At 44.6% G+C, this 24,204-nt stretch overlaps 1 protein-coding gene across 1 annotated transcript; it reads right to left on the reverse strand.

The window, feature by feature from the left end:
• Window positions 1-300: 300 nt before the first annotated feature.
• Window positions 301-23,382, reverse strand: LOC124550619 (glycine-rich cell wall structural protein 1-like). The gene is made up of 3 exons (XM_047125342.1): window positions 23,371-23,382; window positions 12,155-12,279; window positions 301-835 (listed from the first exon to the last, which is right to left on the reverse strand). The coding sequence occupies exons 1-3, from the start codon at window positions 23,380-23,382 to the stop codon at window positions 301-303; spliced, it is 672 nt and encodes a 223-aa protein (XP_046981298.1).
• Between the last annotated feature and the right edge of the window lie 822 nt (window positions 23,383-24,204).

The following is a 24,204-nucleotide window of genomic DNA, read 5'->3' on the forward strand; positions in this document are numbered from 1 at the left end:
TCGAACTCAAAAGGAGTGGCAGTATTAGCAGTACTATGTCACAGAGATCTCCAAGGCAGTGCTGATTGGTAGATTGTGGGTGGATGAAACTGCTAAGCAGGGTGAAGCTATATGTGTGCAAAAGAGGAATTTGTTCAAATAAAAGTCGATGTCGGAGAATTTTCAGAGGCTGGAGTGTGGAGATGTGTGACAGCATAGGTGTGAAAGGAAACTGGTGTGAAGTTAAAAGACGATTGTCAATGCTGTGACAGTGCTCTCTGGTTTCCAATATCTCGTATCCATTGAGGTGTATGGCACATTTTACCCCTTGAAGTGATGACCGCCGCCAGTAGAAATGGTCACGCTGGAGTAGCCAGTCACACCTCCAGCTCCACCCAGGCCACCTCCCTTTCCGTAGCCTCCGTAACCTCCATAACCCCCATAACCTCCGAAGCCTCCGACCAGGCCACCAAGACCAGATGCGCCCCCAGTGACACCTCCGCCATAGCCACCCCCAAATCCGGCTCCTCCTCCGAGACCACCACCAAGTCCAGCTCCTCCACCAATGCCGCCCCCGAGACCCACACCACCCACGCTGACAGGAACCGGCTGGGCCACTGGCACAGGAATGACTACTTGGACCTTCCTGGTGACGGGTACAGGCACAGGAACTGGATGTGGATTTTGCACCAACACCAATGGAACCACATCTGTTCCACTTCCACCGAGTCCAGCTCCAATGCCGGCTCCACCGAGTCCACCTCCGATGCCGCCTCCACCGATTGCTCCGGCGCTGGCGACTCCACCTAGACCACCGCCTCCATATCCGGCATAACCACCACTTGTGCCCAGACCCCTGCAATCACAAACGCATTACACACATAATTCGTTTTCGTCCAAACACTGGGTATTTTTGAAGGCTAGCAGAGATTACTATTGGCTTATGACAATGACCAAAAGCAATTTACTTTCTGGGGAATTCAGATTGCACATGCAGGGTTTTTACAAAAATGTGAAAACACAATGAGAAAAGTGTTGGGTTGGGGTTGTTTGGGGAAGGAGACCAGACAGTGAGGTCATTGGTCTCATCGGATTAGGGAAGGAAGTCGGACGTGCCCTTTGAAAGGAACCGTCCCGGCATTTACCTGGAGCGATTTAGGGAAATCACGGAAAACCTAAATCAGGATGATCGGACGCAGGATTGAACCGTCGTCCTCCCGAATGCGAGTCCAGTGTCTAACCACTGCGCCACCTCGCTCAGTGAGAAAAGTGTGCTTCAGCATAAATGCAAATGATAGCCAAGTCTGCAGGCTGCGCAGTTGTATTTGTATATGAACGACATTTGTACAATGTCGTGTTCAGAACAGTGATCTGCGTAGTTGTGAGTGCATTATGTCGGAACTAAGTGACTTCGAAATCGGAAAAATTGTTGGTGCTTGTATGGTGCGTATTTCCGTAACCAAGGTAGCCGAAGTCTTTGGTGTCTCAAAAGGCTCCGTATCGAAGATTTATACCACGTACAGGGACAGCAGAAAACCATCATCCGCTACGTCACGGCACGGATGTGTTGAGTGATCGTGATGGACGATCATTCAAGAAGATGGTGGCGAAAAAAAAGAGGACAACAGCTGTAGAAGTGTGTGTGTGTGAAATCTAATGGGACTTAACTGCCAAGGTCATCAGTCCCTAAGCTTACACATTACTTAACCTAAATTATCCTAAGGACAAACACACACACCCATGCCTGAGGGAGAACTCGAACCTCCGCCGGGACCAACCGCACAGTCCATGACTGGAGCGCCCTAGACCGCTCGGCTAATCCTGCGCAGCAGCTATAGAAGTCACTGCAGAACTGAATGCCTCACTCGCGAACACTGTCAGCACAAAAGCAATATAAAGGGCGTTCCGTCAGCAAGGCGAGCTGGAATTCCAAAACCACTCATGAGAGATATAAATGCCCGTGATAGGAAAACATGGGTCTGAGGCAATAAATCCTGGACTATGGACCAGTCGAAGAATGTCATGTGGTTGGATAAGCCTTGTTTCATGTTGTTTCCAACTTCTGGACGAGTTTACGTCCCAAGAGTGGATCGTGGCGGGAGGGTTCGGTAATTATTTGAGCAGCCGTATTGGAGTATTCCGTGGGCCCCATGATTATTCCGCAAGATCGTATACTGCCAAGGAGTATGTGACTGCTTTGGCTGACCACGTCCGTCCCACAGTACAATGCTTGTTTCCCCATTGGCGCTTCTGTTTTCTAAGTTCACAGGGCCCCTACTTAAACAGCTCGCATCGCCCGCGATTGGTTTTTATGAGCACAAGGACATTGTCGCATGTCCCATGGCCGCCACAGTCACTAGATCTCAAGGCAGTGAACCTTTGTGGTCTACTTTGGAGAGAAACGTGCGCGACCGCTACCGACCTCCATATGAACGCGCCACTGTTTTGCATGAAGAATGGTGTAAGATTCCGCTGAAACCCATACAGGACCTGTATTTATCCATGTCGAAACGAATGGAAACTGTTTTGAATGCCAAAGGGTTTCCTACACTGTACTGGGCATGACAAAGTGCTGTGTTTATGGTGTTTCCGTACTTCTGTCCACCCCCTGTGCGTTTTTGTTGTGGGTTCAGTCCGAAGACTGGGTTGATGCAGCTCACCATGCTAGTCTGTCCCGTGGAAGCCTCTTCATCTCTGAATAGCAACTGCAGCCTACGTCCATTTGGACATGATCACCCTAATCCCGTTGTCTGCTTCTGTGAATTTAACCCCAAAACTTCCCTCCATTACCAAACTGACGATCCTTCGACCGCATGAAGATATATCTTATCAGATTGTGCCGTGAATTCCTGTCTCCCCAATTCGATTATACGCCTGCATGACTACTCTGCAATTCACACTTTAATTCTTGGCGAGGGGTTCATCGAACCAATTTCAGACTACGAGGGGCGTTTGAAAAGTCCGTGCAAAGTCCGAGAGATGGCACCACCGGTGCGTATCAAGGTCATGTTTAGTTAGAAGCATCTTTGGAAAGAACGCACACCAAGTTTCAGCCATATTGGTCTATTTCTTTGTGTTTGGCATTCGTGTGAATCAAGGAAGTCGAGTGATTGTCAAAATATGGTCGAAGAAGAATTTCATATGGTGAGTAAACACTACTTTATGAAAGGCAAAATGCCTCAGGAGACTAAAGAGAAGCTTCATAAACATTACGGCGACTCTGCGCCTTCGATTAGAACAGTTTATAAGTGGTTACAAAATTTTCGGAGTGGCCATATGGGCACAAGTGATGCTGAACGTTCTGGACCCCTGTAGAGATTACGACTCCAGAAATCACTGATGAAATCCATGATATAGTGATGGATGACAGAAGAGTTAACGTGCATGAGATTGCTAGTGCTGTGGGCATCTCGAATGAACAGGTACATAATATGTTGCATAAACGTTTGAACATGAGAAAGGATCCGCAGGATGGGTTCCGCAATTGCTCACACTTGACCAAAAACGGAATCGTGTGAGGTGTTGCAAGGGTGGTTTGCAGCTGTTCAGGAAGATTCTGCAGGACTTTAAGCGTCGTTTCGTCACTGTGGATGAAACATGGTTGCATTACTATACTCCTGAGACCAAACAATAATGTAAACAAAGGGTTATCAAGGGAGAATCTGCACCAAAAAAGGAGAAGAGCAGTCCTTCGGCCAGAAAGGTTATGGTGACTGTCATTTGGGATTCGCAAGGGATAAGGAAAAGAGTAGCAAAAGGGAGAGAAGGAAACATAGTAGGTGAATATGGATTGGGGGTGAAAAATGAAAGAGGAAGCAGTCTGGTAGAATTTTGCACAGAGCATAACTTAATCATAGGTAACACTTGGTTCAAGAATCATACAAGAAGGTTGTATGCATGGAAGAACCCTGGAGATACTAGAAGGTATCAGATAGATTATATAATGGTAAGACAGAGATTTGGGGACCAGGTTTTAAATTGTAAGACATTTCCAGGGGCAGTTGTGGACTCTTACCACACTCTATTGGTTATGAACTGTAGGTTAAAACTGAAGAAACTGCAAAAAGGTGGGAATTTAAGGAGATGGGACCGGGATAAATTGACTAAACCAGAGGTTGCACAGAGTTTCAGGGAGAGGATAAGGGAACAATTGACAGGAATGGGGGAAAGAAATACAGTAGAAGAAGACTGGGTAGCTCTGAGGGATGAAGTAGTGAAGGCAGCAGAGGATCAAGTAGGTAAAAAGACGAGGGCTAGTAGAAATCCTTGGGTAACAGAAGAAATATTGACTTTAATTGATGAAAGAAGAAAATATAAAAATGCAGTAAATGAAGCAGGCAAAAAGGAATACAAGCGTCTCAAAAATGAGGACGACAGGAAGTGCAAAATGGCTAAGCAGGGATGGCTAGAGGACAAATGTAAGGATGTAGAGGCTTATCTCACTAGGGGTAAGATAGATACTGCCTACAGGAAAATTAAAGAGACATTTAGAGAAAAGAGAGCCACTAGTATGAATATTAAGAGCTCAGATGAAATCCCAGTTCTAAGCAAAGAAGGGAAAGCAGAAAGGTGGAAGGAGTATATAGAGGGTCTATACAAGGGTTATGTACTTGAGGACAATATTATGGAAATGGAAGAGGATGTAGATGAGGATGAAATCGGAGATAGGATACTGCGTGAAGAGTTTGACAGAGCACTGAAAGACCTAAGTCGAAACAAGGCCCCGGGAGTAGACAACATTCCATTGGAACTACCAACGGCCTTGGGAGAGCCAGTCCTGACAAAGCTCTACCACCTGGTGAGCAAGATGTATGAGGCAGGCGAAATACCCTCAGACTTCAAGAAGAATATAATAATTCCAATCCCAAAGAAAGCAGGTGTTGACAGATGTGAAAATTACCGAACTATCAGTTTAATAAGTCACAGCTGCAAAATACAGACGAATGGAAAAAACTGGTAGAAGCCGACCTCGGGGAAGATCAGTTTGGATTCCGTAGAAATGTTGGAACACATGAGGCAATACTGACCCTACGACTTATCTTAGAAGAAAGATTAAGGAAAGGCAAACCTACGTTTCTAGCATTTGTGGACTTAGAGAAAGCATTTGACAATGTCGACTAGAATACTCTCTTTCAAATTCTAAAGGTGGCAGGGGTAAAATACAGGGAGCGAAAGGCTATTTACAATTTGTACAGAAACCAGATGGCAGTTATAAGAGTCGAGGGGCATCAAAGGGAAGTAGTGGTTGGGAAGGGAGTGAGACAGGGTTGTAGCCTCTCCCCGATGTTATTCAATCTGTATATTGAGCAAACAGTAAAGGAAACAAAAGAAAAATTCGGAGTAGGTATTAAAACCCATGGAGAAGAAATAAAAACTTTGAGGTTCGCAGATGACACTGTAGTTCTGCCAGAGGCAGCAAAGGACTTGGAAGAGCAGTTGAATGGAATGGATAGTGTCATGAAAGGAGGATATAAGATGAACATCAACAAAAGCAAAACGAGGATAATGGAATGTAGTCGAATTAAGTCGGGTGATGCTGAGGGAATTAGATTATGAAATGAGACACTTAAAGTAGTAAAGGAGTTTTGCTATTTGGGGAGAAAAATAACTGATGATGGTCGAAGTAGAGAGGATATAAAATGTAGACTGGCAATGGCAAGGAAAGCGTTTCTGAAGAAGAGAAATTTGTTAACATCGAGTATAGATTTAAGTGTCAGGAAGTCGTTTCTGAAAGTATTTGTATGGAGTGTAACCATGTATGGAAGTGAAACGTGGGCAATAAATAGTTTGGACAAGAAGAGAATAGAAGCTTTCGAAATGTGGTGCTACAGAAGAATGTTGAAGGTTAGGTGGGTAGATCATGTAACTAATGAGGAGGTATTGAATAGAATGGGGAAAAGAGGAGTTTGTGGCACAACTTGACAAGAAGAAGGGACCGGTTGGTAGGACATGTTCTGAGGCATCAAGGGATCACAAATTTAGTATTGGAGGGCAGCGTGTAGGGTAAAAATCGTAGAGGGAGACCAAGAGATGAATACACTAAACAGGTTCAGAAGGATGTAGGTTGCAGTAGGTACTGGGAGATGAAAAAGCTTGCACAGGATAGAGTAGCATGGAGAACTGCATCAAAACAGTCTCAGGACTGAAGACCATAACAACAACAACAACAGCACGGGATAATCCTAACCTACTATTTGGAAAAGGAAAGAACTATTACAAGTTCACATTATTCATCGTTATTGGACTGTTTGAAAACCGAACTGCAAGAAAAACGCTGGCGATTGGGCTGCGAAAAAGTCCTTTTCCATCACAACATTGCACCAGGACACACCTCAGCAGTTGTGGTCGCAAAATTAATGGGAATAGGATTCCAACTCGTTTCACATCCCCACCTGTTCTCCAGACCCTGCTCCCTCGGACTACTATTTGTTCCCCAATTTGAAGAAATTTTATTCAAATGAGGAGGTGATTGCAGCAACTAATGGCTATTTTGCAGACTTGGACAATTCCATTATTCGGACTGGACCAATAAATTAGTACTGCGTTGGACGAAGTGTATAACTCTAAAAGGAGACTATGTCGAAAAATAAAAAAGGTATACCCCAAACATGTAAGTAGTTTTATTTTTGCACCGACTTTTCAAACGCTCCTCGTATTTCTGTACCGCTCTGCTCTCGAAATGCACGTGGGAAAAACGAAAACCTGAGTGTTTTTGAGTGAGCACCGGTTTCTCTTATTTTATTACGATAGTCGTCTCTCCCTGTGTAGGTAGCAGTCAAAATATTTCGCATTCGGAGTACAAAGTTCGCGATTGAAATTTCGCGAGAAGATCTCGCCGCAACGAAAAACTCCGTTGTTTTATTGATCACCACCCAAAATCGCTCATCAGTGACGGTCTCTCTCCTACTCCGTGATAATACAAATCGGGCTGTCTTCCTTCGAACTTTTCCGTCATCCTCTGTCAGTGCTATCTGGTAGGAATATCACAGCGCACAGCAATACTCTAGAAGGGCGCGGACAAGCGTAGCGCAGGTTTAGTAAATTTATTGCACCTTCTAAGCGTTTATCAAGAAAAGGCAGTCTTTCGCTTGTCTTCCCCACAACATTTCCACGTGATCGTTCCAATTTAAGTCCTTCGCAACTGTAATCCATTGGTATTTAGTTGAATTGACAGCAATCAAATTTATGTGATTTATCGTGTATCGGAAATTTAATGCATATCTTTTAGTGCTAATGTGGATGATCTCACGTTTTCCGTTGTTTGGACGTAGTCACTTAGGCACCACACAGATATCGTGTCTAAATCGTTTTGCAATTGTTTTTGGTCTTTGATGACGGCCTCATTTGCAAACAATTTAATCGGGCTGCTCAGGTTGTCTCCTAAATCGTTTATAGACATTAAGAATAGCAAAAAGCGTGTAACACATGCTTGAGTTCCGAATGCTTACGAGGAGGGCAAATATCAATCTCGAAACACGAATACTTAACAAAACGACTAGATCAGACTTTAAACACGTGACTTAACAAAACTACTAGATTTCATGCCTATAGTGAACAGACTGTTTTATCTGAACCTCAAGCCATTTCTGCTTAATGATAATGGTGATAACGAGGACCATCAAGTATTGGGATAGGTAGTAATTGTGTGAGTGGTAGAGTTAGTATCTGTTCTTTATGTTCTGGTTCTGGTTTCACATTAATTACATACTACACAAGTAAAAAAGACACTACTGTCACTATCCAGTATATGAAAAGTTTGTGGATTAACATTAATAATAATAGTCCTAAATATTAACTAAAATTTCGTAATATAAAATGGGTACAAGAATTGTTAATAGGAAATACAGGATATTGAGACTTGATTGTAGAAAATAAGTCAACCCCAGGAGACTGGTAGTTCGCCTACAAATTTGATTTTTACAAAGACCTGTTCTTCTTAAAACTTAGTATATTTGCTTTGAGCATTTATGGATCTCAGTGCTCAATTGTAAGTTGGAATCTATCGGATGCCTGTATGCGCAGCGATTGTAGAATATTCACTCTGATGGACGGACAGAAGTCAGTCGCAAAATCTGTAATTTATTGCAGATCTAGAGTCATCATGTCATATGGGTCTTAAGGTGTTAGAGGATAACATATGACAAAATGACACTAGCCTTTACATGCCAGACACAAAACTGAGACCTTGTCTTCCACATAAAGGCTAGTGTCATTTTGTCATATTTTATGCTCCGCGTGTTGGGACCTATATGACGCTTACATGGTGACTATGTTATAGACGAAATGTAGCTCTGCAATAAATTACAGATTTTGCGACTGTCTGCTGTCGTTCCTTTAATTTGACGATTACTTATATTTTGCACATCAATATTTTTTAAGCAAGAACGTTTAACCGAGTGTATCAAAAGTATCCTAACATCCATTAATGGATATGTGGTGCGTCCATCCTTCACATTTATGACGGATTCAACTCTACTTGAGTTGTCTGAATGTATGTGGAGGGGTGGTGGTCTGTTCTTTCTAAAGAACTGGAACCAAAAACCAGAGTTGCTGCTGTACGCTGAGATCTGGACCGAAGTCGACGTCCTAAGCGATCCCAGAGGTGTGTTCCACTGGGCTCAGGTCGGAACACTGGGCACGGCAGTCCATTTCAAGAATGTTGCTGTCCATAAACCATCGCTTCATATGCAGGGTGGTCCACTGATCGTGACCGGGCCAAATATCTCACGAAATAAGCGTCAAACGAGAAAGCTACAAAGAACGAAACTTGTCTAGCTTGAAAGGGGAAACCAGATGGCGCTATGGTTGGCCCGCTAGATGGCGCTGCCATAGGTCAACCGGATATCAACTGCGTTTTTTTAAAATAGAAACTCCCATTTTTTATTACATATTCCTGTAGTACGTAAAGAAATACGAATGTTTTAGTTGGACCACTTTTTTCATTTTGTGATAGATGGCGTTGTAATAGTCACAAACATATGGCACACAATTTCAGACGAACAGTTGGTAAGAGGTAGGTTTTTTTAATTAAAATACAGAACGTAGGCACGTTTGAACGTTTTATTTCGGTTGTTCCAATGTGATACATGTAGCTTTGTGAACTTATCATTTCTGAGAACGCATGCTGTTACAGCGTGATCACCTGTAAATACCACATTAATGCAATAAATGCTCAAAATGAGGTCCGTAAACCTCAGTGCATTTGGCAATACGTGTAACGACATTCCTCTCAACAGCGAGTAGCTCGCCTTCCGTAATGTTCGCACATGCATTGACAATGCGGTGACGAATGTACTTAGGCGTTGTCGGTGGATCACGATGGCAAATATCCTTCAACTTTCCCCACAGAAAGAAATCCAGGGACGTCAGATCCGGTGAACGTCCGGGCCGTGGTACGGTGCTTCGACGACCAATCCACCTGTCATGAAATATGCTATTCAATACCGCTTCAACTGCACGCGAGCTATGTGCCGGACATCCAGCATGCTGGAAGTACATCTCCATTCTGTCATTCAGTGAAACATCTTGTAGTAACATCGGTAGAACATTGCGTAGGAAATCATCATACATTGCATCATTTAGATAGTCATCGATAAAATGGGGGCCAATTGTCCTTCCTCCCATAACGCCGCACCATACATTAACCCACCTAGGTCGCTGATGTTCCACTTGTTGCAGCCATCGTGGATTTTCCGTTGCCCAGTAGTGCATATTATGCCGGTTTACGTTACCGCTGTTGTAAATGACGCTTCGTCGCTAAATAGAACGCGTGCATAAAATCTGTCTCGCCTCTTGTGCCCAGTGGCAGAACTGTACACGACTTTCAAAGTCGTCGCCATGCAATTCCTGTTGCATAGAAATATGGTGCAATCGATGTTGATGTAGCGTTCTCAACACCGACGTTTTTGAGATTCCCGATTCTCGCGTAATTTGTCTGCTACTGATGTGCGGATTAGCCGCGACAGCAGCTAAAACACCTACTTGGGCATCATCATTTGTTGCAGGTCGTGGTTGACGTTTCAAATGTGGCTGAACACTTCCTGTTTCCTTAAATAACGTAACTATCCGGAGAACGGTCCGGACACTTGGATGATGTCGTCCAGGATACCGAGCAGCATACATAGCACACGCCCGTTGGGTGTTTTGATCACAATACATAAAAAAATGGCTCTGAGCACTATGCGACTCAACATCTTAGGTCATAAGTCCCCTAGAACTTAGAACTACTTAAACCTAACCAACCTAAGGACATCACACACACCCATGCCCGAGGCAGGATTCGAACCTGCGACCGTAGCAGTCCCGCGGTTCCGGACTGCAGCGCCAGAACCGCACGGCCACCGCGGCCGGCAGCCACACATCAACACGATATCGACCTTTTCCGCAATTGGTAAACGGTCCATTTTAACACGGGTAATGTATCACGAAGCAAATACCGTCGGCACTGGTGTAATGTTACGTGATACCACGTACTTATACGTTTGCGACTATTACAGCGCCATCTATCACAAAGCGAAAAAAGTGGTGCAACTAAAACATTCATATTTCTTTACGTACTACACGAATGTGTAATAAAAATGGGGGTTCTTATTTAAAAAAACGCAGTTGATATCCGTTTGACCTATGGCTGCGCCATCTAGCGGGCCAACCATAGCGCCATCTGGTTTCCCCTTTCAAGCTAGACGAGTTTCGTTCTTTGTAGTTTTTTCGTTTGACGCTTATTTCGTGAGATATTTTGGCCCGGTGTTGGTTTAGTTGTGATTGTTCCTTCACTTTTCCACTTCACAAATCACATCACCAACAGCCGACTTGGGCAGCTCTAGAAGGGTTGCAATGGATTTATCATTCAGGATATATCAAACGACTGATGTACGTTCGATTTGACCAAGCTCTCCCGACCGACGCTGTTATCGCTTCTCCACTGGCTAAATAATGCTCCGCAACTTCTGTGGCCGGCCGCTGTGGCCGAGCGGTTCTAGGCGCTTCAGTCTAGAACCACGCGGCTACTACGGTCGTAGGTTCGAATCCTGCCTCGGGCATGGATCTGTGTGATGTCCTTAGGTAAAAACTTCCTGGCAGATTAAAACTGTGTGCTGGACCGAGACTCGAACTCGGGACCTTTGCCTTTCGCGGGCAAGTGCTCTACAAACTGAGCTACCCAAGCACGACTCACGCCCTGTCCTCACAGCTTTGTGCTAGTTCTGCAAGGTTCGGAGGAGAGCTTCTGTAAAGTTTGGAAGGTAGGAGACGACGTTCTGGCATAAGTAAAGCTGTGAGGACGAGCCGTGAGTCGTGCATGGGTAGCTTAGTCGGTAGAGCACTTGCCTGCGAAAGGCAAAGGTCCCGAGTTCGAGTCTCGGTCCGGCACACAGTTTTAATCTGCCAGGAAGTTTCATATCAGCGCACACTCCGCTGCAGAGTGGAAATCTCATTCTGGTCCTTAGATTAGTCAGGTTTAGGTAGTTCTAAGTCTAGGGGACTGATGACCTCCGATGTTAAGTCCCATTGTGCTTAGAGCTATTTGAACCATTTGAGCAGCTCCTGTCTAACAGGCAGGTCCACCTTCCGTACTGCCATTACCCAATTCCACATTACGTAGCCGCAGTGGTTTTTTTCTGGGAGAACGCTGGGGGATGCGTAACCCTAAACTTTTTCGTCGACAAAGCAATTTTTTTACGACGTTGAGAACTTGGAAGAGTGCTAAAGATTTATTTCACGGACGTAAGTTTTTTATTTCATTTCTTCGTGCTGGTAATTGTAATGCGAACGAAATCAGTGCAGTTTTGGGTGGGAAAAGCGATGTCATTGACTGTTTCAAGCATTTTGAAGCTGCGGCCGATACCGGTTTCTTTGTAGTTTGACATGTTGATGACGTCATGGCTAAAAGCAGACGGGTGGTATCCGATGCTTCAGTTATAAGTAATTTTCGCTGCATTATATCCAATGTCGGAGTACCCTCAAACTTTCTTTTAGAAAAAAAGCTTTGAGTATCCGTATACTTTTGATAACGTATAGGCCGAAAGAAATGCAGCAGTCTCAATAGAAAGTAAAAAGAAAAAAAGTAGTAGAATGGGAGCTTAGAATAGAACGGTACAGGTTACGGAAGGAAAGTCCATGTGCAGATTGTGACACTGTGTGGAGTTCAGAGTTCGTTCTACTGAACACACACACTCACCCTGCAGCCCCGTAGCCGCCATAAACACCCCTTTTCTCAGTCTTCTTGGCGTCGGCAGGAGCTCCCGCGTCGTTTTCAGCTGTTGCAGCACTCAGAATGGCAGCTGCGGCGAAGATGCACACTTTCTGCAACACAATGAAGTGCATTTTTAAAGAGCATTTCCAGAAGTATCATTAAAGCAAAATGACTTTTTCATGTGGCATAGTTTATTTATTTTTATTTGTGCCAGCGAGAAGCTTATAACGCTATGTCTAACAAATGTACACTAGTAGCTAGGACATAACCACCTATGGGGAGCTAACACACACCCACGAGTGACAACATCGTCAAGCCCCTGCAAATGAGCAACATTTACTGCTGTTAAAGCTGACCAACAGAATACAGCAGGGAAGCTTCCACACTAATGCACAAACAAACAGCCAACCATGTGAATCCTAGATTAGATTAGATTAGATTAGTTTTACGTTCCATAGATCCGTGCTGAGGAGATCCTCGTGGATGTGGAACATGTCAATTTTTTTTAAGCTGAAATAACAATACTAATAGTATAAATATATACAATACATCATTTGTTTCTATTAAAAAATTCGTCAATGGAGGAGAAGGACTTGGCCACTAGTAAGTCTTTCAGACTCCTTTTAAATTGATCTTTATTTGCAACTAAATTTTTTATGTTTGCTGGCAAATTATTGAAGATGAGTGTTCCTGAGTAGTGGACCCTTTTTGAACTAAAGTAAGTACTTTTAAGTCCTTGTGCAGATCATTTTTGTTCCTGGTATTGAATGTATGAACTGAGCTGTTCGTTAGAAAAAGAGATATATTATTTAGGACAAATTTCATTAAGGAGTAAATATACTGAGAGGCAGTAGTTTGTATACCCAGTTCTTTGAAGAGGTTTCTACAGGACGCCCGTGAATTTACTCCACAAATAATACCTATTACTCGCTTTTGGACTCTGAAAACTTTTGTTTGACTTGAAGAGTTACCCCAAAATATTATACCACAGGACATTATGGAATGAAAGTAGGCAAAGTACGCAAGCTTTTTCATTTTTATGTCGCCTATGTCTGCTAATATTCGAATTGCAAATACAGATTTGTTAAGGCGTTTCTGCAGTTCTGTGGTGTGCTCCTCCCAACTGAATTTATTATCAAGTTGTAATCCCAGGAATTTAAGACTATCAACCTCTTCTATCTGCTCTTCTTCATACTTTATGCATATATGACCTATCCGACACTAAATGATGATGAACCTAACTGTCACTGATATGTTGACGCTGAGCGAGAAATGAACAACAGCAACCAGCAGCAGCCGCCGAGTAACACCATCACACAACGCCAAAGGTATCGACCTGCATAGTACCCACTACTAACCTGTCGCAGGCAGCAAGAAAACCGCTACTGCTCTTACAACCCGACGCAACTATCGCAGAGGTTTTTCCCCTTGGCTCTTGCCTTGGCACTTTTTTTTTCCTCTGCCCTACAAACCGCTACCCTTGGTTCAACTTTCGACCCAGATGAGCGCGTATTAATGGTAATCATAACCAGACGTACGCAAACATCGCAGTACCCACATCCTGCGAGACCTCACTTAGTGAAAACCAACCAATATCCAGAGAGGGCAGAGGACATTTTGTGTTGGCCATCAAGCCGGTGTGGGTGTGGAGGGGCTCCCCCCCCCCCCGCCCCCCCATTTAAATACGTAACTTCGGCTATGCCCCAGGAACGTATGCTGGGACCCTTGTTGTTCATTCGATCTGTGGTAGAACACTGGAATAATGCAGTCAGTATGCAAAGGAAACTGCTTAAGAAATGCTGTGAAGTGCTTGGCATAAGGTACTACCCATTTTACCATGTATTCGGGTTTGCCCCCGCTCCATTCGAGTATGGGGCGCAAGAATAGTGACTGCTGAAATGCCTCTCTGTGTTCATTAAGTCTAATACTATATCCGCAGTTCCGTATCCTGAGAGATACGTAGAGGACGGTAGTAGGTATATGTTCTAAGATTCCTCACTTAAGACTGGATCTTCGTAACTAGGCAAACGTTAGTTAGTTGATATCTACACTCCTGGAAATGGAAAAACGAACACATTGACACCGGTGTGTCAGACCCACCATACTTGCTCCGGACACTGCGAGAGGGCTGTACAGGCAATGATCACACGCACGGCACAGCGGACACCCCAGGCCGTCAAATGGCGCTAGCTGCGCAGCATTTGTGCACCGCCGCCGTCAGTGTCAGCCAGTTTGCCGTGGCATACGGAGCTCCATCGCAGTCTTTAACACTGGTAGCATGCCGTGACAGCGTGGACGTGAACCGTATGTGCAGTTGACGGACTTTGAATGAGGGCGTATAGTGGGCATGCGGGAGGCCGGGTGGACGTACCGCCGAATTGCTCAACACGTGGGGCGTGAGGTCTCCACAGTACATCGATGTTGTCGCCAGTGGTCGGCGGAAGGTGCACGTGCCCGTCGACCTGGGACCGGACCGCAGCGACGCACGGATGCACGCCAAGACCGTAGGATCCTACGCAGTGCCGTAGGGGACCGCACCGCCACTTCCCAGGAAATTAGGGACACTGTTGCTCCTGGGGTATCCGCGAGGACCATTCGCAACCGTCTCCATGAAGCTGGGCTACGGTCCCGCACACCGTTAGGCCGTCTTCCGCTCACGCCCCAACATCGTGCAGCCCGCCTCCAGTGGTGTCGCGACAGGCGTGAATGGAGGGACGAATGGAGACGTGTCGTCTTCAGCGATGAGAGTCGCTTCTGCCTTGGTGCCAATGATGGTCGTATGCGTGTTTGGCGCCGTGCAGGTGAGCGCCACAATCAGGACTGCATATGACCGAGGCACACAGTGCCAACACCCGGCATCATGGTGTGGGGAGCGATCTCCTACACTGGCCGTACACCACTGGTGATCGTCGAGGGGGCACTGAATAGTGCACGGTACATCCAAACCGTCATCGAACCCATCGTTCTACCATTCCTAGACCGGCAAGGGAACTTGCTGTTCCAACAGGACAATGCACGTCCGCATGTATCCCGTGCCACCCAACGTGCTCTAGAAGGTGTAAGTCAACTACCCTGGCCAGCAAGATCTCCGGATCTGTCCCCCATTGAGCATGTTTGGGACTGGATGAAGCGTCGTCTCACGCGGTCTGCACGTCCAGCACGAACGCTGGTCCAACTGAGGCGCCAGGTGGAAATGGCATGGCAAGCCGTTCCACAGGACTACATCCAGCATCTCTACGATCGTCTCCATGGGAGAATAGCAGCCTGCGTTGCTGCGAAAGGTGGATATACACTGTACTAGTGCCGACATTGTGCATGCTCTGTTGCCTGTGTCTATGTGCCTGTGGTTCTGTCCGTGTGATCATGTGATGTATCTGACCCCAGGAATGTGTCAATAAAGTTTCCCTTTCCTGGGACAATGAATTCACGGTGTTCTTATTTCAATTTCCAGGAGTGTATTTACAACAGGCTGCCAGCTCATTTCGTTTAGCATCTCTGTGACACTCTCCCACGGGTCAAACAAACCTGTTGGCAACCTTATTGGAACCCTTGACCTAGCTTTCTACAGTTTTAAAATAGCTTTCTCTAGAAGGTGTAATGGACCTTGTTAGGTTACATGCTGCGTAAGTGCGTCGAATAAAGCCTAACGGCTCTTGTCATGTGAGAAACCCATCTTAAAGACACAATCACAATCCATGACTTAGGATTGCAGCATTCTAGTTTTTCAGGTGAGAAGATAAACGCCAAGTGTAGTGTTCCTTAAAAACAAAGCTCACGTCGACATAAAAGTTGTCTTGTATACAACAGAACACAATCATGTGATCTGGATTACAGCGGTCTGTAGATGACAAATAAATTCCTGTTCACACCTATAATACCAGTGGGATGCAATACTGAGTCATCCATCGTACTTAATCAGCATGTGACATAGCAAGATCCGATACACCTTCAGAAGAACACAATTTCAAAACTGTCGAAACCTAAGTCAAGGGTTCCAGTTAATCTTTATTTGCAACAGGTTGGCTGATTTTTTTTCCTCTCCAAGTTAACATCTACGTTATATTCTAGGATGGTTCGCACAACTGTATCGGAAGTAACTTCTCACTATACCAGCCATTAGGATATCTTCCTGTTCCATACACGCATGGAGCGTACGAAGAATGACTGTTCAGTTGCCTCTGTGAGTGCTGTAACTAGTCTCCCCAGAACTCCTATGAGAGCGATATGCAGGTAGTTGCAGTATATCCCTAGATCATCATTTCTTGATACTTTGTAAGTAGGTTTTTTTTCGATACGGTTCGTGTCTATCTTCAAATGTGTGCTAGATCAGTTCAAATGTTCAAATGTGTGTGAAATCTTACGGGACTTAACTGCTAAGGTCATCAGTCCCTAAGCTTACACACTACTTAACCTAAATTATCCTAAGGACAAACACACACACCCATGCCCGAGGGAGGACTCGAACCTCCGCCGGGACCAGCCGCACAGTCCATGACTGCAGCGCCTTAGACCGCTCGGCTAATCCCACGCGGCTGCTAGATCAGTTCTTTCAACATTTCAGTAACGCTGTCCTGCGGGTCAAACGAACCTGTAACCATTCTTGCTGCCCTTCTCTGTGTACTTTCAACGTCCCCTGGCCGGCCGCTGTGGTCGAGCGGTTCTAGCCGCTTCAGCCCGGAACCACGCGGCTGCTACAGTCGCAGGTTCGAATCCTGCCTCGGGCATGGCTGTGTGTGATATCCTTAGGTTAGTTAGGTTTGAGCAGTTCTAAGTCTAGGGGACTGATGATCTCAGATGTTAAGTCCCATAGTGCTTAGAGCCATTTGAACCATATGAATATCCCCTACCAGTCCGATTTGGAACGGGTCCAACACACTCAGAGCAATATTCCAACATGGATCGCACGAGCGATTTATAAGCAGTCTCCTTTGAACACTGACTGCATTTTCCTAGTATTGTACTAATAAACCGAAGTGTAGCAGCCGCTTTACTCACGACTGAGACAACTTGCTACATACAGGTATTTGGTACCCGGTTCCAACAGTGACTCATTGATATTATATAGTCGCAGGATACTACTTTTTTTTTCGCTTTGTGAAGTGTGCCATTTTACATTTCTGAACAATTACAGCAAATTGCCAATCTTTGCAACAGATTGAAATTTCATCAGCATCTGACTGAATATTGATGCAGCCTTTTTTCAAACAGTACTTCATTGTAAATAACTGCATCATCCGCGAAAAGTCTAAGGTTACAGCTAATATCTTCGTAAGGTCCTTAATATACAACATGAACACCAAGGGTCCCAACACAGTTCCCTGGGGCACATCCGAAATTATTTCTACATCTGTCGATGACTCTCCGCCCAAGATAACGTTCTGCCTCCTCCCTACCAAAAAGTCCTCAGTCAAGTCACTAATTTTGGTTCATACTCCGATACGATCGTACTTTTGGTAATAAGTGTAGGTGCGGTTCTGAGTCAAATGCTTTTCGGAAATCGATAAATTCTGCATCTACCTGACTGCCTCGATCAATGGCTTTAAGGGTGTGATGTGGATTTCACATGATACATATTTTCGAAAGCTATGCTAGTTGGCATCGAGGATGTCATTTTGTTTGAGATACCTGATTGTGTTTGTGCTAAGATTCTATAACAAATCGATGTCAAGGATATTGGACGGTAGTTTTCTGGATCACTTCTACTACCCTTCTTGTAGAGGGGTGTGACCTGTGCTTTCTTCCAACTACTTGACACGGTTTTCTGTTCGAGGGATCTATGATGTAGTATGGTTAAAAGGATAGCTCAGACACAAATTCCGTATAGAATCTGATACATATTACATCGGGTCTTGGAACCTTCTACAAATTTAGCGATTTTAGTTGTTTCACAACGCCAGAGACACGAACAGCTGTATCATCTATCTTTGCAATGGCACGAAAATTAATCTGGAGCAGTACTCCTGGTTTTCATTTTGCTGTATCCCGGATGGCGCTGTGGTTACCGTATCTGCCTAATAAACAAGAGATCCTGGGTTCGAATCTCGGTCCGATACACATTTTCGCTCGTCGCCGCTGATTCCGCTTAATGTCCCGCTGCACTCGCCAGCAGTGATCCCCCTACCATTTACGTACAGCCGTTCACAGCTGCGGCATCTGCGCGGAGTCTGTCCCCTCGAAAGAACAGACAACACACATTCACAGAAGTGTAGATTACGGTGATGGTGTATGTGTAGTGTAGTATCGTGTTCGTGTTGGAGATGATGAGAGTAGGGAGAGGGTCAAACCCGAAGCCTGCACACAGAAAACTCCTCTCGAAAAGCGCCAAGGGGACCACCTCGATTAACGTTCCCATCTGGCAGACAGGTCACCTAGACCAGTATCGCGTGCCCCTACTTCATGAGAGCTTACCGAGAAGTTTGGAATTAAACCCAGGACATTGTCGCAAAGACTAATGATCAGGAACTTAACGCCACCATCTCGCCTCCCCTTGCCGGCCAAATACTGGCAGTGAAAATTTCACCCACCGCCAGGGTTCGAACCGGCTTACCTCCGAGTCGAGCGCCACCGCAGAGGCCTGCATTAGCGGCGTGGGCTGCGGACGGGGGCGGCAGAGTATTTGTAGGGTGCAACTTAAATCTGCTAAACAAGCTGCCTACATTATGCTTGTCGGTCCACTGCTGCAACCGAGCGAGGTGGCGCAGTGGTTAGACACTGGACTCGCATTCGGGAGGACGACGGTTCAATCCCGCGTCCGGCCATCCTGATTTAGGTTTTCCGTGATTTCCCTAAATCGCTCCAGGCAAATGCCGGGATGGTTCCTTTCAAAGGGCACGGCCGACTTCCTTCCCCGTCCTTCCCTAATCCGATGAGACCGATGACCTCGCTGTCTGGTCTCCTTCCCCAAACCAACCAACCAACCAACCACTGCTGCGGTGCTGCTGAGCGGCGTGGGGCTTTTACCAGATAGGACTGGCGGTGGCATCGAAAAAGTCAAAGCGCAGCTCGTGTTGTGTCATCGCGAAATACAGGAGGAGGAGGAGGAGGAGGAGATGAGTGTTTAACGTCCCGTCGACAACGAGGTCATTAGAGACGGAGCGCAAGCTCGGGTGAGGGAAGGATGGGGCAGGAAATCGGCCGTGCCCTTTCAAAGGAACCATCCCTGCATCTGCCTGAAGCGATTTAGGGAAATCACGGAAAACCTAAATCAGGATGGCCGGAGACGGGATTGAACCGTCGTCCTCCCGAATGCGAGTCCAGTGTCTAACCACTGCGTCACCTCGCTCGGTGAAACACAGGAGAGAGTCTCACAGACGTTATACGTGATTTGTGATGAAAATCATTAAAACGAAGGTTTCTTTTCGTTGTGGCGCGATGTTTTCACTGAGTTTCAATCACCAACTTTCTCCTCCGAATCCATATACGTTGTAAAATTATATGTATGTAATGTTCCACATCTCCTCCTAAACCACCGAACCGATTTCAACCAAACTTTGTATACATATCATTTACTGTCTGGGAAGAATCGCTAGGGGTAAGAACCACTTACCTATAAAAGGGGTGGGGGTGGGAATGAAAAAGGAGCATAGCCCACTTCGCGCGAATACCTAGACTTTATTAATCCAGTATTTGAGGAAGAGAACACTTTAGACTTCCAACAAACTATACACACAATTTGAAGCCTTTACGCAATTTTTCTCGACCCCCCCCCTCTTCCCCTCCCCCCCCCCACCCAAAAAAAAAAATAAACGAAAAAATTAAAGGGGTAAAGGTTTATCAGTTGCTGCATTTTCGCCGTTATTACAGTAAAACTTTAGCAACAGGCTTGACATTTTTGTTTATTACTTCTTTACTACTAACTTCATGCGCAATACGTTATGCAGACGTTACCCACATATACCACCGAAGGGACCCGGAAAATTATATCACTATTCAACACAAACAGGGTGGACGGAAAGTTTCTCCCTTTTTTTGTTAACGGAGCCACTGGGGTTTGATGCCCTGTGGCGACAGTCCACTCTACACCAACACGTGGCTCTGGCTGCATGAACTTCGTGTTAGTCTATGTAACTTGATTAATCACATTGAACACATTCCCACATTGTCTGTCTGCTGCCAGCAAATGTTATTGTGGTGGAGCACTTCTTCTAAGCGGATCATTTTCATAAATTTAATACACCTGTAAATGGTAAGTTAATGAAAATTTGTCAGTCGATAGTTTTTTAAGTATTCTATGTTTTCACCTACTAAAAGAATATAAATATTATTAATATTATCTGTAAATTTTAATTTGGGATATGAAAAGAGACAGTGTTGTAAAAGTTTAATTTCCTTCACATTATTTGATTTACACTTCGCTTATGTAAGTTAATTTTTAACTCTGTGTGTATACTCCTTCGTTCTTATTTGTATTTTTCGTCTTTTTAAGGGTGTCATTAAAAATGGAAAATAAACGTGAACTTGTTCGTTCCCAGATTCAGAGCTTCCATGTCAGTGGAATGTCTAACACAAAAATTGCTCAAACACAGGGTATTGATCCAAAAACCGTTACGCTTTGGATTTATAGAGGCGATGGTAGTGTTAATGACAGTAACGGAGTTGAACTACTACCAAACCTGACAGAGAACATTAAAAAATCAGACATATGGTAAAGAATAAAAATTGGCGTCGGTACTCGGGCAGTTGACAAACATCTGAATTTCTCAGGCGATTACCGTCAAAGACGATTGGGAGCACAACTGTAAATGACTTCATTCGTAGACAATGCGGGGAAAATATGCTTATGTCTAACCAACAAAAGTCGTGCTCTTAGGAAAAAAATGTTTATCAGCAGGCATTGTGTGAAAGTGTACTGTTTGATGGTTCTTCCCATGCCAGTCCTGGAGGGAAGACTAAACATTTTGTTTCCAGATGAGTCTCCAGTAGAGCTTAATACAAAATCAAATCCAAAGCCGGCCGATGTGGTCGAGCGGTTCTAGGCGCTTCAGTCCGGAACCACGCTGCTGCTACGGTAACAGGTTCGAATCCTGCCTCGGGCATGGATATGTGTGATGTCCTTAGGTTAGTTAGGTTTAAGTAGTTCTAAGTCTAGGGGACGGATGACCTCAGATGTTAAGTCCCGTAGTGCTTAGAGCCACTCTTTTGAACAAAACCCAACAAACAAAATTCCTGATCCGTACAAATGAACCAGAGAACATATCCGCGATCCTCAAAGCAAAGCAATCATGGAAGATAATTGTCACTGGTGGCACGTGTGACTATGGAGAAACTGAACTGCATGTGTCTAGTGCAAAACGGACCGTCAATGGTGATTATTTTCGGGAAAGGATTGCTTCTATCTATGCTCAAGCCGTCCAGAATAGTCTTTCTCATGCAAATTGGGGTAACAGCTCAAGCAGCCAAACAAACAACGGCGCTTCTGAACACAACATTCCTTATAGATTTGGATGACTGGCCTGGAAACAGTCCAGACCTAAGCTCTATAGGGCACTTATGGTCCAGAATGCAGGATGCAGTCTTCGAAAAACCTCGACCACGCAACCATATTGCACGTGTGCGGGAGGAATGGATTCAGTCACCCCTGAAGAGCAGTTTTCGCAGTGAATTTCAGCACACAAGTTGAAGACTGTCTCCTTAATCAGGGACACCACATAAAATACTGACAAGTGAACAGGTAACTATCAAAATCATTCATTCGAATGTAGTAATGTGCGTAAAGACATAAAACTGCAACCAGTCACTTTTTTGACTACTTATTTGTTATTCCATGAACCGGTTTTCGAAGCTTTTCAGGTTCATCTTCAGATGGTTTCCTGGAAGTTAGATATCTGTTTCTAGCAAATGCTGGGTGCTGGCTTGCGACAGTATGGGCGTTACTAACAGAAAAAAGCCGCCCATACTGTCGCAAGCCAGCACACAGCATTATGCTAGAAACAGATATGTAACTTCTAGGAAACCATCTGAAGATGAACCTGAAATGGTTCGAAAACCGCTTCATGGAATAATAAATAACTATTTAAAAAAGTGACTGGTTGCAGTTTGATGCACTTACGTTCAACTAACAGTCATGGGTTCTAAAATATTCGTAATGAATAAGCTTAAAATAGTGACGTGTTTTTGTAAAAAAAAAATAGTGTGGTAAAAATATTCAAAATAAATTCAAGGGAGAAACGTTTCTTCCGGGAGATGTCACGTGTTGTATGGGAGTATGGACTGTAGTTGAATTAGTGGAATGTTGTGGAATTAAATCAGGTGACGCTGAGGGAATTAGATTAAGAAACGAGCCACTTAAAGTAGTAGATGAGTTTTCATATTCGGGCAGAAAAGCGACTGATAATGGCCGAAGCAGAGAGGATATAAAATGTAGACTGGCAGTGGCAAGAAAAATATTTCTGAAGAAGTGAAATTTCTTAACGTCGAATATAGACTTAAGTGGTAAGACTTCTTTTCTGTGGGTATTCGTTTGGAGTGTAGCGACGAATGGAAGTGGAACATGGACGATAAATAGTTTAGACAAGAAGAGAACAGAAGTTTTTGAAATGCGGTGCCACAGAAGAATGTTGAAAAAATGTTCAAATGTGTGTGAAATCTTATGGGACTTAACTGTTAAGGTCATCAGTCCCTAACACACTACTTAACCTAAATTATCCTAAGGACTAACACACACACCCATGCCCGATGGAGGACTCGAACCTCCGCAGGGACCAGCCGCACAGTCCATAACTGCAGCGCCCTAGACCGCTCGGCTAAGAATGTTGAAGATTATATGGGTAGATCACCCATCTAATCTTCAGCAGTCTTTTGTAGCACCGCATTTCAGGTACTGATTAGAATTGAGGAGATAAGAAATTTGTGGCACTGGATGACGCAAGATGGTATCGGTTGATAGGACACATTTTGAGACATCAAGGGATCACCAGTTTAGTACTGGAGGGAAGTGTGGCGGCTAAAAATTGTTGAGGGAGACCAAGAGATGAATACACTAAGCAGATTCAGAAGGGTAATTCGTTGCAGTAGTTATTCGGAGATGAAGAGATTTGCACAAGATAGAGCAGTCTTCAGACTGAAGCCATCAACGGTAATAACAATAAGATGTGGGAGTTGGATTCTTTCAAGAATCGGGTGATGGGGTGTATACTGATTATGTCTGTTGAACCACTTGAGGGGTGCCCTGCGCGTATCCTCAGAAATTGGGCGGTACTCACCAAAGTCCACATGACGCTGGAATGCAGTGTTGGAGTTGGTAACTGGAAGACTGCGATGTCTGCCGTGGCTTCTCCAGAGCTTATATACGCTGGACCCTTTCTCCAGTGGAGGCTATGAGCGAGTACGGTGTGCGGAGTGCCAGAGAAAGGAGACCGCCAGAATCGACAGGAAAAACAGCGGGGAACTTCAGTCGTAAAACTTGTGCGGCCTATTCAGCTGGGCGTTGCGTTATGGCGACCTGTATTTCAGTTTCCCTGGTCACTGGCTACTGTCATTATTTCTATCACCACGGCGCACCTGCTGAACTTCACTTTGCACTGTATGAATTACATAAAATTTCAAGTATGACACATTTCTGTTCCACACGAGCCACAATCAAAAAAAATATTCCAGCAGGATGGGAAACGATGCGCTGAATTAACTAAAGATCTCGATGCACGAGCATCTACAGAAATTTATCCAAGAGGGGATGACATTGCAAAATTCCTACTTTTGATATAAGTGATTCGGTGAGTTTAAGAACAAAATTTGACAAGGAATGTGTTAAACGCATTGTATATCAAACGACTGATAGTTTCAACTCAGTATCTTTTTAAGGCAGGTTACTGTGATACCTAAAAGGTAAGCATACATCACTAATACGCACAAAGTGCACCTATCCGTATTATCATTCCACCTTTTTGATATAACAATGCGAAATTTCATCTCTCAAGAGATTAAATGCACCACATCTACATATAAAGCTACATGATTACTCTGTAATTCACAGTTAAGTGCCTGGAACATGGTCCATTGTACCACCTTCAAGCTATTTCAGTTCCATTTTCAATGAG

This window comes from Schistocerca americana, chromosome 9 (assembly GCF_021461395.2).
Source record: "Schistocerca americana isolate TAMUIC-IGC-003095 chromosome 9, iqSchAmer2.1, whole genome shotgun sequence".
NCBI lineage: Eukaryota > Metazoa > Arthropoda > Insecta > Orthoptera > Acrididae > Schistocerca > Schistocerca americana.

Excerpts from the sequence above, each read along its gene's own strand:
- LOC124550619 (XM_047125342.1), bottom strand. Across the intron at positions 836-12,154 it reads GGCGGCTACGGGGCTGCAGG|GGGTCTGGGCACAAGTGGTG; the intron begins GTGAGTGTGTGT and ends TTGTGATTGCAG.